Raw genomic sequence first — 16728 nt, 5'->3', positions numbered from 1 at the left:
GTGAGGGGGGATGATAAGCGCGACGCTCGCTGGTGCTTCTAGCGCGGTGTCTCCTCTGGACTGGCGCAGTCTTCTCGTAGTCACATGAGCGGTGACCTAACATTACATGGCGAAGAAATGAAGATAACGGTGTAATGCAAGTCCCTTAAGTGCTTTCAAGAATCTTCACTCATTGTTTTACACCTAAAAATTTCTCTGAAAACATGCGTTTTAGCCATTTTAACTCTTCTAAAAATACAGTTTAAAAACTTAATCCAAAATGAAAAATACTTTTCGGCCCTCAGCAAACTCTTAAATGTTTTTCGTAAGCAGACCCCACTCGGGAATCTTGAGTAGTTTTGAAAAAGCGTTGTTTTTCCTGAAGCTCTGCGCACCGTGTGTGTGTCCAGGTAGGCGGAGCTTTTAACACCAGTTATCCCAGTTTTGTAAATGCTTTATGTGATATTTATGTAATGTAATTTATCTCAACATGCGGGATGGTAACACAGCATTCGTAAGAGCGTTTTGAGCTTGGAAACGTAGTTCGTCGAGCTCCAGTTTCAAAATACCAGAAATTATAATTTTTTTAATTTGCTGAAAATTTTCACAGCAGTCAAAAATTTACCCTGTGTTTTCGGAAAGAGTACAAAACTAGTTTATAGGGCCCATTGAGTCTTGAAATATGTTCAAAACTTTACAAGGCACAACCTAATATTTAAAACAATTCAATGAAGTTGGATGTCTCTTGTGCCGGAAATTAGGCATTTCGACACCTTTTTAAAATTTTTACTATAATTTTAAATTAATTTTGGAAATTTTATTTTTTTCAATTTATCTAGTTGCTAAAGGGGTGATTTACTCTTTGTTAGGCCGGTGTACGCCACGTGTTTAAACTTTGTGCCAGTGGACTTGCAGCAGTAGCTGCGCTCAGTCGCCGTCAGTCGCGATGCAGCGCCACCTCCTTTCATTTCCCCTACTCCCACTCTAGGTGTCTTGTTCCCCCTCCACCGCCTCTCATCCTTCCCCTTTTTTCCCTCTAGATTCAACACTAGCGACATCTGTGATTTTAGTTCTTTTTAGAGTATTTAAGCGGGCTCTCAGCTCGCTATAGTTGCTGTCTGCCCAGTAGGTCTAAGGGGACAGTCCGCCGGTTAGCGCTAACGAGTTACGTCTACGCTCAGCGTCGTCATGCTGCCCGAATACGTACTGACCGTCATGAACCTAGATTCGTGTTACGTAGATCTTGAAACCGTAAATGCGCGGCATAACATTTTGCAAAGTAAATGCTGGTAAGAGTGACGGCGATCGCTGAGTGTTGGGCCCGCCATTATTTGTATGCAATTTATATTGTTAGTTCGGCTTTCTACAACTGCGTGTTGTGCGCCAGCACTATTTAATTTAGCTTGCTATTTCGTTATTACTCAGACGTTAGCGCATAGCCGGTGTAGGTAAAATATACGCTTACATATTTACGAGACGCGTTTCAAATATATATAAAAGATCATGTTTTAGGTAGCTTTTATTATGAAGTCTTAACGTTTCTTAGTGGGAGAACACTGTAACCAATCCCTATGTACGTTAGGAACGTTTCCGCAACATGTTACGTAAAATCATAAGGCAATATGCATATAGCATTGGTTCTACACATAGGCGGACATAGTTTTGCTTATTCTTGTTGTAAAGGAAGACATTAAAGAGCAGTTACTATTGCCTTGTGCCGTAAAAGTAAAGTGTTAATCAAATATGTACAACATTCGTACTTAGTAAATGCACAGCATATAAAGAGATATATATATATAGGTTATACCCAAATTGTAAAGATTCGTATGTAAAGAAATGATGCTGTTAATGGTTGTAAATATAAATAAACTTATATTGATGATAGACGCATGTATTATTGAAGCACCGTATAAACAAGATTTAGTTATACACACAACAATTGGCCCATGCTAAGGGATTTTAATATCTCATTATTGTTCTTTGTAATCGAGGCACTAGTAGTCAAACTGCAGTTTTCTGGCGTTTGGCTGCAGACTGAAGCACCTTTCTCAGGGGCCAATCTGATATTTTGCTGTCTAATGTGGACGTGGGCAGGCCGGTTGAAATTTATCTCGCCTGCAGTCACGCCCTGGGTTTGTAATTTTAATTCACTGCATGACCAAAATTGCATAGAGCAGCTTCTGGCCTGCTAGCTGCTACTTCTTAGAGGCCTGCTGAGACTAACTAGTCTCGTCACGAACGGGTCTCCAGTGGACCTCCGTTCCCAGATTAGTGGCGTTTTCTGTCCACCCTCACCTCTCTCTCCACCCCTCCTTCGTTCTGAGAAATTATGCTAGGTGCAGTGACCTGATGTGAACCTAGCCAAGACGCTGGCCTACTTCAAGGACATTCTCCCTGGTCCTACAGAGACCTCCACGACATCTAGCAGCAGAAAAAGCAACTTCGGGCCTGGTCGCCAGCATGCAGAGCACACACTCGTGACACCTGGTGGCAAGTCAGCTCACCACCTCAGTTAGTTCCCATTTACGCCACTAGAGAGCAGCGCCGCGGCACCATAAGGCACTATGCTTTCTAGTCGCGTCCTGTTAAAGTCGATTCTTTGTAGCTTCCTGTTACCGCCGGTAGAGAGAGAGCATGTCGTGTTGTTGTCACGACCGCCTCGGACTCCTTCGCATGTTTTCGGCCCTGGGCCGAACCTTTACCCTCCCTTTTCCTAGGGACGACCGCCCGATTTAATTAGGAGCCTTGTCCGCCATCGCCGGGACTCAGTACTCTGACCTCGACTACTGACCATGTCTTCTCGGCGTCCTCCGCGCTAAGAGGGTTTTCGCGGAAACGGTGAATTCGTGTGCATAAGAGATGTAGTCATTTTCTTTAAGGGATGTGATCCCATTTGTACTGTAGCCAGTCAGATGTAGTCTTTAGAAAAAGTCATGTTTAGTTAAATTTTAGTTTTTTTTTATTTTCCTAAAAATTTGTTTTCTTTCGCACATCCGCGATTTCTCGGTGCGCGCCATCCTGATGTCGGTGCGAGACATCTCGTGAGCCCTGAATCTACACCCTGTTTGGTGAGTAATCCGGCCCTTTTTTCTCCTCCCCAAATTCCCGTTTGTTAGCCTTTCGCGCCGACTGTGTATGACTGTCTGGAAGCAGGTCTAATTCGTTTTGAATTTGACTTTTGTTTCAGACAGGGTCCAAGTGCTGGGGAGACAATTTGCTCCCCGCATGTTCTTCGGGACCTCCATCTGATTTTCCCCTTAAGAAGAGTTTTCCTCCCGGTCCGACGTCATCCTGAGAAGATCCGGGTGATATGAGCAATATTTTTTCCACTTGCATAGAATTAACTAAATTCATTTTAAAATAGACCAGCGAACAGTGCCTTAAGAACTTAATCGACGGAATATGTAAAAATTCATGAGACTTATCTGCAATCATCGAAAGAAGCTAAGAGGATGGAATATTTCTATTTTTGTTCTGTTACAATGTTTAATTGATATAATATAAATTGTTTTAAATAATTTCGGGGCGCCACCATATTTTTGTTACTTGCTAAGATCTTTATTGTCATGTCGAAATAATGCGAAAACAAAACCTCTTCATAATAAACCAGGAAAACCTATAGACCAAGCTTCTTATGTAGTGTATTTATTTGTCATATACCTTCTTCTATTTAACGATCCACGAACTCCCAAGTGGCTTGTGTGCAGGGAGTATAAATCTGTCTTGTTCACCGCCTCGTGCCCCCTCTGGTAAATAATTTTAATTTTCTTAATATTTGTGAACCCAGCAGTTTCCAAGGTTTTATTATCAAGTTAAAATGATATAATTTAGGGGAACGAGGGGCATTACACGCTAACGGCAGAAGGGTCCTCCAAGATGGTATCATATGACTTTCGTCTATGATGGGATTAGGCTTTACCATCTTGCAGTTTCGAATATGTTGATACCACTTGCAATGAGCTTCCTTGTAAAATGTTTTGGTTCAACACGCCATAGTACTTATCTTTTGGCTTCTAATTGAAGTCAACTCTGGTGAACTGGTGTGACTGTCATGATAGTTGTAGTCGCCAGCGTGAAGTAATAAGTTATTTCCTCGCGGCGATCACAGACTGGAGCCTGTTAGTAAACATGTGGTCGCAACAAGGTATTGAAGGTCCGGAAGGTATGGTTTATGTCTCAACATGCCACAAATTGGAAGATACACCAGGATGTGTATGTGCGCTGATGGTGAAGGAGGGAAGGGATACACAAGGATGTGTGTGTGCGCTGATGGTGAGGGAGGGAAGTGATACACCAGGATGTGTGTGTGCGCTCTTGTATAGTGTAAAGGGGGGGGGGGTGTTGAAGGTCGGACTGACCTGAGCATGAAGTCCTGCGCCACCTGGTCCAGTGGCGCCACGTACTTCCTGGCGGCGGTCGGCTGCAACATCACCTGCTGCACCGCCGAGCGGAACTCGTCCCACTTGCGGCCGTGACTGCAACACAGGCACAAGTCTCATCATCTGGACATTAGCAGGGGTTCATCAGGCCCAGATACACGTGTGGCTTGAAACTTTGCATGAGAAACCGAATAATATTTCTGTTGTGGCTTCTTAAGATTGCAAAACATTCATTTTGTAACATAAAGAATATTTATTTAATTAAAATTAACTTGTTTATTTTTATAGTTATTTTTAAAGTAGGAATTATATCAAAACCAATACGTTTTTAATATAAATTAATTTAAACATCTTAAGATAATGTTGGAATTGAAAAAAAAATTGAGGCAGTGCAGTACAATTATAAACATTTATAGGGCAACAGATTTTAAAATGTTCAGTTGTAAATATGTTGAGTGATATTTTGGGAAATAATCGAATCCGAAGGATTGCTTTAAATACGAATTTTGGAGGAGACTATATTGGTTGTAACTAAGTATAATATTTTGTTTCAATTTAATGTCTAACACAAGATAAAGTAAAATAATTTGAATTTATACAAATTGTTTGTAATAATTGTATTAAACCCAAAAAATAAATTACCTATTTATTATTACTTTTTTAGTGCCAGAAAAACGACTTAATTTCTTTACTAAACCAATTTTAATGAAATCTTAAAAATGCAGGCGCATATTTATCTTAGCTTTAATTTTTAAAACTTTTATAAACATAGACTTGTAACTGAAAACATTTAAGAATAAGCTACGTGAAAAGTTCAGCAACCGAACTATTCAGCAATAGCACAATTGAAGATAACTGAAAGTGGTATATATTTATTAATATTTTACACAGTATGTACCTCCTACAAGTTAAAATATGGTAGAAAAATTACTTGCTACTAAAAAAAGGATATGCACAGAAAGTTAACTTAACATAATCCCAATCATACACTCATTCAAACATATGAGCATTCAATTAATATTATGTGATTATGCCATGTTAGTGATTAAAATATGCTCTTCTAGCCGGTGTTGAAAGGCGGTAAAGTTTTTTTTCCCCCACAGCTTGATACTTATAGCCGAGTTATATAATTCATAAACATTTTATTTATGAATGCAAAGAAACTGGTATATACCTTTGCCTGTGGATCATATCACATCGGTATGTTGAGTGATAAGATAGATTGTGTTGTCTGAAAGAAACCGAGGTCTACCGATTTGCAGTGAGGTGTGTGAGAGAATGACAGTTTCATCATATGTATTTTAATATTTTTCTATCTAAAACAATATTTAATATGTTTCAGATTAGTATTCAAATATATTTCAATATTTTAGTATTAAATACATTATTTTTGAATGGTTTATATATGTATTGAACTTGGATATTAAATTGGTACATAATTGATCAGTAATTGCTGTAACTTGTAATTTGATAGTATGTAATTTCATGTCTGATACCTAGATGTAACTCATTATACTATTTTTTATGTCTCGTGGTTCAGTGTAAGAGAAGGCGTACACTCATTAAGAAGCCCGTCTTGTCAGGGGTGTATCTGTGCAGACGAGATCGCTGGTGCTTCTAGCGCGGTGTCTCCTCTGGACTGGCGCGCAGTCTTCTCGTCGTCACATGAGCGGTGACCGTAACATTATATTGCGGACATAAGCGTGCCCAGACATTTCCATTAGGGGGGGCCCTGCTAAATTTTTGAATCAGAAGCTGAATTTAGAATGTTAAATAGCCTAAATACATTCACTCATTGCCGTGTTTATATTTTTGTGCAGTATCAACGAGATATGTTTACTAGTTAACTAATATTTATATCCGTATAATTTTAACAATTTTGAAAATATGTTTTTTTTTAATAGACAATGTCTAAAGGGTACTTACACATTTTTCCCTCTCGAATTTTCCAATAGCTTGGTCCAGATCTACCTTGAAATAAACTTCATTTTTAGTGAATGCAAACACAGCAATTCAGACAACAGAACTTTAACAAACCTCTTAATTTTTTTTTGCTTGGCCATTTTAAGGGACCTCGTGTTTTAAATAAACTAAGGCGGCTGTATTTTCAGAACGATAAAATGTTTAAAAATATTGTTAATTAGCACGCTGCAACACTGAAAAACAGTTTGAATGTCACCGTGCCAGGAATATACGAATATTAACGAAGGCATTAGAGAAAATGCCGATCTGAGTGATTACATTAGGGGGGGCCATGGCCCACCTGGCCCCCCCTGTAGGCACGCCTATGATTGCGGAGAAATGAAGATAAAGGTGTAATGCAAGTCCCTTAAGAGCTTTCAAGAATCTGTACCGGTTGTTTTAAGCCTACAAATTACTCTGAAAAAACGCCTTAAAAGCCATTTTAACTCTTCCTACTCTTAATCCGGAAACCAAAACCACTCAACGGCCGTCGGCAAAATCTCAAATGCTTTTCCGTAAACAGACCCTACTCGAATTTCGTGAGTTGATTTCAACCGTGTGTGTGTGTACCCAGGTAGGCGGGGGCCTTAACTATGCCAGCCAGGGTCTATTGAACGGGTGTAGATCCCAGCCAGGGTCTATTGCACGGGTGTAGAATCCAGCCAGGGTCTATTGCACGGGTGTATATCCCAGCCAGGGTCTATTGCACGGGAGTAGAATCCTGCCAGGGTCTATTGAACGGGTGTATGTCCCAGCCAGGGTCTATTGAACGGGTGTATGTCCCAGCCAGGGTCTATTGAACGGGTGTATGTCCCAGCCAGGGTCTATTGCATGGGTGTATATCCCAGCCAAGGTCTATTGCACGGGTGTAGAATCCAGCCAGGGTCTATTGAACGGGTGTATGTCCCAGCCAGGGTCTATTGCACGGGTGTATGTCCCAGCCAGGGTCTATTGCACAGGTGTATATCCCAGCCAGTGACAATTGCACGGCTGTATGTCCCATCCAGGGTCTATTGAACGGGTGTATGTCCCAGCCAGGGTCTATTGAACGGGTGTATGTCCCAGCCAGGGTCTATTGCACGGGTGTATATCCCAGCCAGTGTCTATTGCACGGGTGTAGATCCTTGCCAGGGTCTATTGAACGCGTGTATGTCCCAGCCAGGTTCTATGAACGCGTGTATGTCCCAGCCAGGGTGTATTGCACGGGTGTAAGTCCCAGCCAGGGTCTATTGCACGGATGTATATCCCAGCCAGTGTCTATTGCACGGATGTATGTCCCAGCCAGGGTCTATTGAACGGGTGCATGTCCCAGCCAGGGTCTATTGAACGGGTGCATGTCCCAGCCAGGGTCTATTGAACGGGTGTATATCCCAGCCAGGGTCTATTGCACGGGTGTATATCCCAGCCAGGGTCTATTGAACGGGTGCATGACCCAGCCAGGGTCTATTGAACGGGTGTATGTCCCAGCCAGGGTCTATTGCACGGGTGTAGATCCTTGCCAGGGTCTATTGAACGCGTGTATGTCCCAGCCAGGGTCTATGAACGCGTGTATGTCCCAGCCAGGGTGTATTGCACGGGTGTAAGTCCCAGCCAGGGTCTATTGCACGGGTGTATATCCCAGCCAGGGTCTATTGAACGGGTGTATATCCCAGCCAGGGTCTATTGAACGGGTGTAGATCCCAGCCAGGGTCTATTGCACGGGTGTAGAATCCAGCCAGGGTCTATTGCACGGGTGTATATCCCAGCCAGGGTCTATTGAACGGGTGCATGTCCCAGCCAGGGTCTATTGAACGGGTGTATGTCCCAGCCAGGGTCTATTGAACGGGTGCATGTCCCAGCCAGGGTCTATTGAACGGGTGTATGTCCCAGGCAGGGTCTATTGAATGGGTTTATGTCCCAGCCAGGGTCTATTGCACAGGTATATATCCCAGCCAGTGTCTATTGCAGGGGTGTATATCCAAGCAAGGGTATATTAAACGGGTGAATGTCCCAGCTGTGTCTATTGCACGGGTGTAGATCCCAGCCAGGGTCTATTGCACGGGTGTATATCCCAGCCATTGTCTATTGCACGGGTGTAGAATCCAGCCAGGGTCTATTACACGGGTGTATGTCCCATCCAGGGTCTATTGAACGGGTGTATGTCCCAGCCAGGGTCTATTGAACAGGTGTATGTCCCAGCCAGGGTCTATAGCACGGGTGTATGTCCCAGCCAGGGTCTATTGAACGGGTGTATGTCCCAGCCAGGGTCTATTGCACGGGTGTATATCCCAGCCATTGTCTATTGCACGGGTGTAGATCCTAGCCAAGGTCTATGGAACGCGTGTATATCCCAGCCAGGGTCTATTGAACGGGTGTATGTCCCAGCCAGGGACTATTGAACGGGTGTATGTCCCAGCCAGGGTCTATTGCACGGGTGTATGTCCCAGCCAGGGTCTATTGAACGGGTGTATGTCCCAGCCAGGGTCTATTGCACGGGTGTATATCCCAGCCATTGTCTATTGCACGGGTGTAGATCCTTGCCAAGGTCTATTGAACGCGTGTATATCCCAGCCAGGGTCTATTGAACGGGTGTATGTCCCAGCCAGGGTCTATTGAAGGGGTTATGTCCCAGCCAGGGTCTATTGCACTGGTGTATATCCCAGCCATTGTCTATTGCACGGGTGTAGATCCTTGCCAAGGTCTATTGAACGCATGTATATCCCAGCTAGGGTCTATTGAACGGGTGTATGTTCCAGCCAGAGTCTATTGAACGGGTGTATGTCCCAGCCAGGGTCTTTTGCACGGGTGTATGTCCCAGCCAGGGTCTATTGCACGGGTGTAGATCCTTGCCAAGGTATATTGAACGCATGTATATCCCAGCCAGGGTCTATTGAACGGGTGCATGTCCCAGCCAGAATGTATTGAATGGGTGTATGTCCCAGCCAGGGTCTATTGCACGGTTGTATATCCCAGCCATTGTCTATTGCACGGGTGTAGATCCTTGCCAAGGTCTATTAAATGCGTGTATATCCCAGCCAGGGTCTATTGAACGGGTGTATGTCCCAGCCAGGGTCTATTGAACGGGTGTATGTCCCAGCCAGGGTCTATTGCACGGGTGTATATCCCAGCCATTGTCTATTGCACGGGTGAAGATCCTTGCCAAGGTCTATTGAACGCGTGTATATCCCAGCCAGGGTCTATTGAACGGGTGTATGTCCCAGCCAGGGTCTATTGAACGGGTGTATGTCCCAGCCAGGGTCTATTGCACGGGTGTATATCCCAGCCATTGTCTATTGCACGGGTGTAGATCCTTGCCAAGGTCTATTGAACGCGTGTATATCCCAGCCAGGGTCTATTGAACGGGTGCATGTCCCAGCCAGGGTCTATTGAACGGGTGCATGTCCCAGCCAGGGTCTATTGAATGGGTGTATGTCCCAGCCAGGGTCTATTGAACGGGTGCATGTCCCAGCCAGGGTCTATTGAACGGGTGTATGTCCCAGCCAGGTTCTATTGAACGGGTGTATGTCCCAGCCAGGGTCTATTGCACGGGTGTATGTCCCAGCCAGGGTCTATTGCATGGGTGTATATCCCAGCAAGTTCTATTGAACGGGTTAATGTCCCAGCTGTGTCTATTGCACGGGTGTAGATCCCAGCCAGGGTATATTGCACGGGTGTATATCCCAGCCATTGTCTATTGCATGGGTGTAGATCCTTGCCAAGGTCTATTGAACGCATTAATATCCCAGCCCGTGTCTATTGAACGGGTGTATGTCCCAACCAGGGTGTATTGCACGGGTGTATGTCCCAGCCAGGGTCTATTGCACGGGTGTATATCCCAGCCAGGGTCTATTGAACGGGTGTATGTCCCAGCCAGGGTCTATTGCACGGGTGTATGTCCCAGCCAGGGTCTATTGCACAGGTGTATATCTTAGCCAGTGTCTATTGCACATGTGTATATCCCAGCCAGGGTCTATTGAACGGGTGTATTTCCCTGCCCGGGTCTATTGCACGGGTGTATGTCCCAGCCAGGGTCTATTGCACGGGTGTTTGTCCCAGCCTGTGTCTATTGCACAGGTGTATATCCCAGCTACCCAGCCAGGGTCTATTGAACGGGTCTATGTCCCAGCCAGGGTCTATTGAACGGGTGTATGTCCCAGCCAGGGTCTATTGCATGGGTGTATGTCCCAGCCAGGGTGTATTGAACGGGTGTATGTCCCAGCCAGGGTTTATTGCACAGGTATATATCCCAGCCATTGACTATTGCACGGTGTATATCCCAGCCAGGGTCTATTGCACGGGTGTATGTCCCAGCCAGGGTCTATTGCACGGGTGTATGTCCCAGCCAGGGTATTGCATGGGTGTATGTCCCAGCCAGGGTCTATTGAAAGGGTGCTTATCTGAGCCAGGGTCTATTGAACGGGTGTATATCCAACCAGGGTCAAATCCACAGGTGTATATCCCAGCCAGGGTCTATTGCAGGGGATTATGTCCCAGCCAGGGTCTATTGCATGGGTGTATACCTCTGCCAGGGTCTATTGAACGGGTGTATGTTCCAGGCAGGGTCTATTTCATGTAAGCAGATACCAGCCAGGGTGTATTGTACGGGTGTATATCCCAGCCAGGTTCTATTGCACGGGTGTATGTCCCAGCCAGGGTCAATTGAACGTGTGTATATCCCAGCCAGGGTCTATTGCACAGGTGTATGTCCGAGCCAGGGTCAATTGCATGGGTGTATACCTTTGCCAGGGTCTATTGAACGGGTGTATTTCCCAGGCAGGGTCTTTTGAACGGGTGTATGTCCCAGGCAGGGTCTATTGCATGGGTGCAGATCCCAGCCAGGGTGTATTGCACGTGTGTAGATCCCAGCCAGGGTCTATTGAACGCGTGTATGTCCCAGGCAGGGTTTATTGCACGGGTGTATATCCCATCCAGGGTCTATTGCACGGGTGTATATCCCAGCCTGGGTCTATTGCACGGGTGTATGTCCCAGCCAGGGTCTATTGAACGGGTGTATATCCCAGCCAGGGTCTATTGCACAGGTGTATGTCCCAGCCAGGGTCTATTGCAAGGGTTTATACCTCTGCCAGGGTCTATTGCACGTGTGTATATCCCAGCCAGGATCTATTGAACAGGTGTGTGTCCCAGGCAGGGTCTATTGCATGGGTGCAGATCCCAGTTAGGGTGTATTGCACGTGTGTTGATCCCAGCCAGGGTATGTCCCGGGGAGGAAGGTGTGCCACTCACACGCCGATGACGCCCGGGGTGTCGCCGAAGAAGTTCCGGCGCAGGCGCTGCTTGTAGTAGTGCAGGGTCGGCATGGAGGGCCGGTGCGGTAATGAGTCCTCGCGCCGGAACACGCGCTCCACCTCCGCGGCGTCGCTGAGGAACAGCAGGTCCGGGTGCCCCACCAGCCCCGACAGCTTTGCGAGGCGGCCGTGGCGGAGGTGCAGCGCGCGCATCGCAGCGTCCAGCCGCTCCGTCGAGTGCTCGCCTGCGGCACCAGCCACGTCACAACCCACCAGCCTGAACCCCGGCTCCGAGCAAGGCCCATTCGGAACAGACTCGTGCTTCTGGAGAGGTACCTGTTTAGTACCGACAGGGCCGGTGCAAGGTAAATTGGCGTCCTAGGCGAAAAACCTTAATGCCCCCCCCCCCCCCCAGCACCCCCCCCCCCAGCACCCGCCCCCCAAAACCATCCTGCGGACACCCCAAAAAAAAAATTTTCTTGCCTCAAAATACATCACGTAAGCCTAAGATTTTGTCAACAATCAAATGTAAGCAGGCTTGTTTTTTATTTTTTTTACTTTTTTACTTATTACAAATCATAAACAGGTCACCGTGGACTTTAAATATGATTACTTATATCAATATAAACATTCCAATCTGTTACAAAAATCCATTTTCATCTAGTTTCAGTAATCGTTAAACATGTTATATCAGCTTTTGTGTGTGTCGTGCTGCGCCGCCCCCAGCTACTCGGCGCCCTAGGCGGTCGCCTAGTTCGCCCATGTGGACGCGCCGACCCTGAGTGTTATTCGACCGTTCAGGCTCTTGTTGGTTTGTCATTGGCGGAGACTTATCTGGTGGGCGTGTCTGGACAACCGTGGTCCGATTGAAAACTTTTCAAACCCGTAATAGTGTTTTTGTTCTGAGTCTAATGTTACGTTCAATGTATAATCCCGCGTGATTTTTCGGGTTCGGTGGTTAATCTCGGGGACGCACCACAACGCCGAACGTACAATAACGCCGAAAACAATAACGCCGAATGCCAAATTAACTACAACGCTGACAGCTAGAAAACTGCTGTGTACCACAACGCCGAATTACCACAACGCCGAAATACATAAACGCCGAAAAATGTCATTGCAGGACTGCCACAAAGGTTAGGTTAGGTAAGGTTACGTTAGGTTAGGCTAGGTTAGACTAGCCTAGGTTAGGTTAGGTTGTGGTATTTCGGCGTTAAGATACATTTAAGAAACACACACAAATTCATTCAGTTGTTTTTCATTTTGCTCCCTTGACCCCCCCCCCTCCCCGCAGCAACATTCTTCGGCGTTGCTGTATTTCGGCGTTGTGGTACACGGCAGTTTTCTAGCTGTCGGCGTTGCGGTCAATTTGGCATTCGGCGTTATGGTATTCGGCGTTATTGTACGTTTGGCGTTGTGGTAACGATCCACTCATTTCGACTGCGTGGTCGGCCATTCTCGTTAACTGGACCTCTAAGTCTAAGGCACTCGGAGTCATTCAACAACCCCTGCGGTAGTAATACAAGACAGTTATAAACTATCGCTCAAATAACCAGCCACAATACTCAATCATAGATTCAATTTATTTTTAATTGTTTTTAAATAATATATATAACAGCCAATGTTCGGCATACGTTGCAATGCCTCAATCTATTTTATTTTTGAATTTGTTTGAAATAGGTACTCATAAAAAGCATCTCTCTATTCCTCTCTTTAATTTTCTATCTCGCTATATATTTTTTTGTGTATAGCTCTATCTACATATACACACAAGTACATTTCTCTCTCATTATATATATATATATATTTCTCCTCCATATACGTATACAGGTCACTCTATAGCAATGAATACGTATGATAAAAATCTTTTTTAACTATCTATGTTTTCATATATTTTTTTACCTGTCACAGATGTGACATAGGTATTTAAAAACACGTGCTTATTCGAATGCAACGTTTTGTCAAAAACTACCACGACCGCACAAACCTTATAAAAAATTTCACGATTCGTGTGTTTTCTAGGCAAAATTTCACAACAAGATGCTATTTTTAAAGCATTTTCGCAAAACAAAAGAAAAAAATCACTGATTGACGCTCACTGTATAACGAAATGCGCACGGGTGTTTTATTTTTTATGATAATATGCTTCGCACGAGAAATTAAAAATTATATATATATTATAAATGCGAAGAAACTTATCATATCATACTATAAAAGATTAAATACGACCACTCAAGGTGTAGAACTAAAACGTGAAAGTTAGCTGTGAAAGAACCGTCATGATGAATGAAATGAGGGGATATAGGATGGATGGCTGGCTAATGCGTGAGCTTTTGTTTATTGTTAGTTAATCGGGCTACACCCGCAGAAAAGTCTTCCGAATATTGTTTTGCATGGAATAAAAAGTGTAAATTTTCTCGTTTAGAAATTTTGCCATTATTTGAGTTAAATATGTGACATAAGAAACAGCTAAATCTGCTGTTTTGTTCACTGTAGTTCATTGTAGTATCTTTTCCTCATTTAAATGTAGGACAAAATAAGGTGTTGAATGCAACTCTTCTGGTATATGCCGTACTTTGACATTTTAAGCGGCGCGTGCTGGTAAAATGTCTGTACAAAATGGGAATTTAGTGCTTTACTTTATCGTCAATATTGCTAAGCGTATGGGTGCGTTCCCACTTAATATTTTGTATCTGATCGTAGAATTATTTGTAGTTGATTTGCGTGTAAGAGCATCTTATTTGTTTGGCCCATGATTAGATTTTGGGAAACGATAACATACATCGACACTGTAGTCAGTAAATATCAATAAATCATGTTGTCCTACGTACAATATCTTTGCATTATTTTTCATGATTACCAAATCAATTAGTGTTTTAGAGTACGGTGATACTCTTTTAGACACTGTTACCATTTTTTTAAAGCCGAATATTGATAAAATCGTGTTAATATATCTTACGTCAGGTGTTTATTTATTAAGTATATTAGTATTAACATATCCTAGACATATTATAATGTGAAAGCTAGAGACCGGATTATATGCAATTGGATATTTGCATATTCATTGGCATATTTAGTCCATTTTCATTGGTTAGTGCATATTTTACCTAAATTCGTGTGATGATGCATATTTTCGCTATATTTGCAATATTTATAGGTAGGATAGTTAATGATTGATAATGAACAAATGCAATCTAACGTTGAAAATGGCCATATCGACTAGCCGCACGTCCTTCGAGCGCGCTTAGCAGCCACCCGTCTATTGTTTTCAGAATACAAACCTCTGGGGTTTGTTACCGTTAGTTCAAATTCACAGTTTGGAACACAACCGTACACCACTATCACGGGAAGCCTTCTTTTCACAGACGAGAGAACCAAACGCCCGATCGTGTATCTTCAAGTTTTTTTTTTTTGTTCATTGTAACTAATGATAACTAATGGACAATTAGGTTAGGTTAGCTACATTATAAATACTTTAAAACATTGTAACCGTTGATTTGGTTAGGATAGCTACATTAAAGTTACTGTGAAATCAAAAATCAAAAAAGCGAGCATGAACTTTGGGGAACTTCGGGTGTGGCTCTCTCGTCTGTGTAATGAAGGCTTCCCCCACTAATCACTACGCAATTAAATTACGCATGTTATTGTTGACGCGCTCTCATTGCGTTTGTGTGGTGTTTTATTTGTTTGTGCAAAGTTTGAAGTGTACCATGCCACCCGAAGGAATTTTGTTTTTCGTGGATAGCTGACTATCCTTAAATATTTACATACGACGGAAGTGTTTTATATTGTCGAATTTGCGAGAAAAATATTCCGCCTGCGAAAATAATTTCAAATTGACCAGCAGGTCTAGACAAGTCTTCATGTCGCAGGATTAAAAAAGAAAGGCCTAAAATAACTTATAACAGCGGCATGTAGCAATAGTTCTGCTTCAGAAGGCAAACAAAAAACTATTTAATATGGATTTATGTGAAGCATTGTAATATTCCTATTCATAAACTTACAAAGTCTACATTCAAAAATTTTCTGCGAGAATATTGCTTGAATCAAAATACACCAGACGAATCAACTTTGCGTAAACATTAAATACCAACAAAGTAGTTGGAAATAGGGGGTTCAAGCACAGGCGCAGGAGCCAGGAGCCCGCCATCTTGGATGACGTCATCGGCGGCCATCTTGGATGACGTCATCATGACCTTTGACCTTGACCTTTGACCTTGTCAATCTATGCTAATCTATGCCAATCTATGCTAATCCGTATGCCAATCTATGCCAATCTACGCTAATCTATGCCAATCTATGCTAATCTATGCCAATCTATGCTAATCCGTATGCTAATCTATGCTAATCTGTATGCTAATCCATGCTAATCTGTATGCCAATCCATGCTAATCCATCCGCCATTTTTGTATTTCTAGAAATTTCCAACAACTTCGAATCGTGACGTCACCGTTGCACTTTGTGTCACGGACGCCATCTTGGATTTGAATTTTTTTTTTTCGAACTTTGAAATTCGATGTAAACATCAACCGCCATCTTGTTTTCGTCTGCTGGTGGCCGCCATCTTGTTTTCGTCTGCTGGTGGCCGCCATCTTGTTTCGTCTGCTGCTGGCCGCCATCTTGTTTCCGTCTGCTGGAGGCAGCCATCTTGCGACGTCATATAGTTCTGTTGGTCACCACCAGATAGCAGCAGGGATTATTTTATTTTTTTCTTTAACTAAAATATTTTCAGTGCCGAGGCTGGGATTCGATCCATGGGACGTGAAAACGTCCAGGATGTCGTGGTTACGAGGCGGACACCTTGACCACTAGACCACGAGACCAATTGGGATATGGTGGAATAAATAATCTATATATGCCACGTACTGACGTCAAGTTTTATGATAAAAGGGGGGAGGGTGACTTTGCCTTCCCAAATGCATGAAATTCAAATTATTATTATACCATCGCCATCTTTAATTCCAACACAGACTACCAGATGGCGCCAAATTCAAATATTAGTTAGGGAGTCAGCAGGCAGGTGTCGCATGCCGCCATCTTGGTTCTCAAGTTGGCTGGTAGATGTCGCTAGTATCGCGCGCCAAATTCAAAAATTAGTTACCAGAGGCGCCGCCATCTTGGTTCTCAAGTTTGCTGGTAGATGTCGCTAGTATCGCGCGCCAAATTCAAAAATTAGTTGCCAG

At 43.8% G+C, this 16728-nt stretch overlaps 1 protein-coding gene across 3 annotated transcripts in view; it reads right to left on the bottom strand.

Annotated features, from left to right (window-relative positions):
* LOC134538815 (probable cytochrome P450 49a1) overlaps positions 1–16728 on the bottom strand; it is a 123224-nt gene that overhangs the window by 68985 nt on the left and 37511 nt on the right. For all 3 annotated transcript variants that reach the window (XR_010076213.1, XM_063380319.1, XM_063380320.1), the window contains exons 3-4: positions 11544–11790; positions 4338–4454 (exon numbers count right to left, since the gene is read on the bottom strand). Coding sequence is in view for 2 of the 3 variants with exons in the window: in XM_063380319.1 (XP_063236389.1) it covers positions 4338–4454; positions 11544–11790 (364 nt within the window). In the remaining variant the exon portion in view is untranslated. The remainder of the gene's footprint in view (positions 1–4337; positions 4455–11543; positions 11791–16728) is intronic.

This window comes from Bacillus rossius, chromosome 14, assembly GCF_032445375.1.
Source record: "Bacillus rossius redtenbacheri isolate Brsri chromosome 14, Brsri_v3, whole genome shotgun sequence".
NCBI lineage: Eukaryota > Metazoa > Arthropoda > Insecta > Phasmatodea > Bacillidae > Bacillus > Bacillus rossius.
The sequence above is the reverse complement of the archived record's forward strand: the minus strand, read 5'-3'. Positions and strand labels throughout refer to the sequence as shown.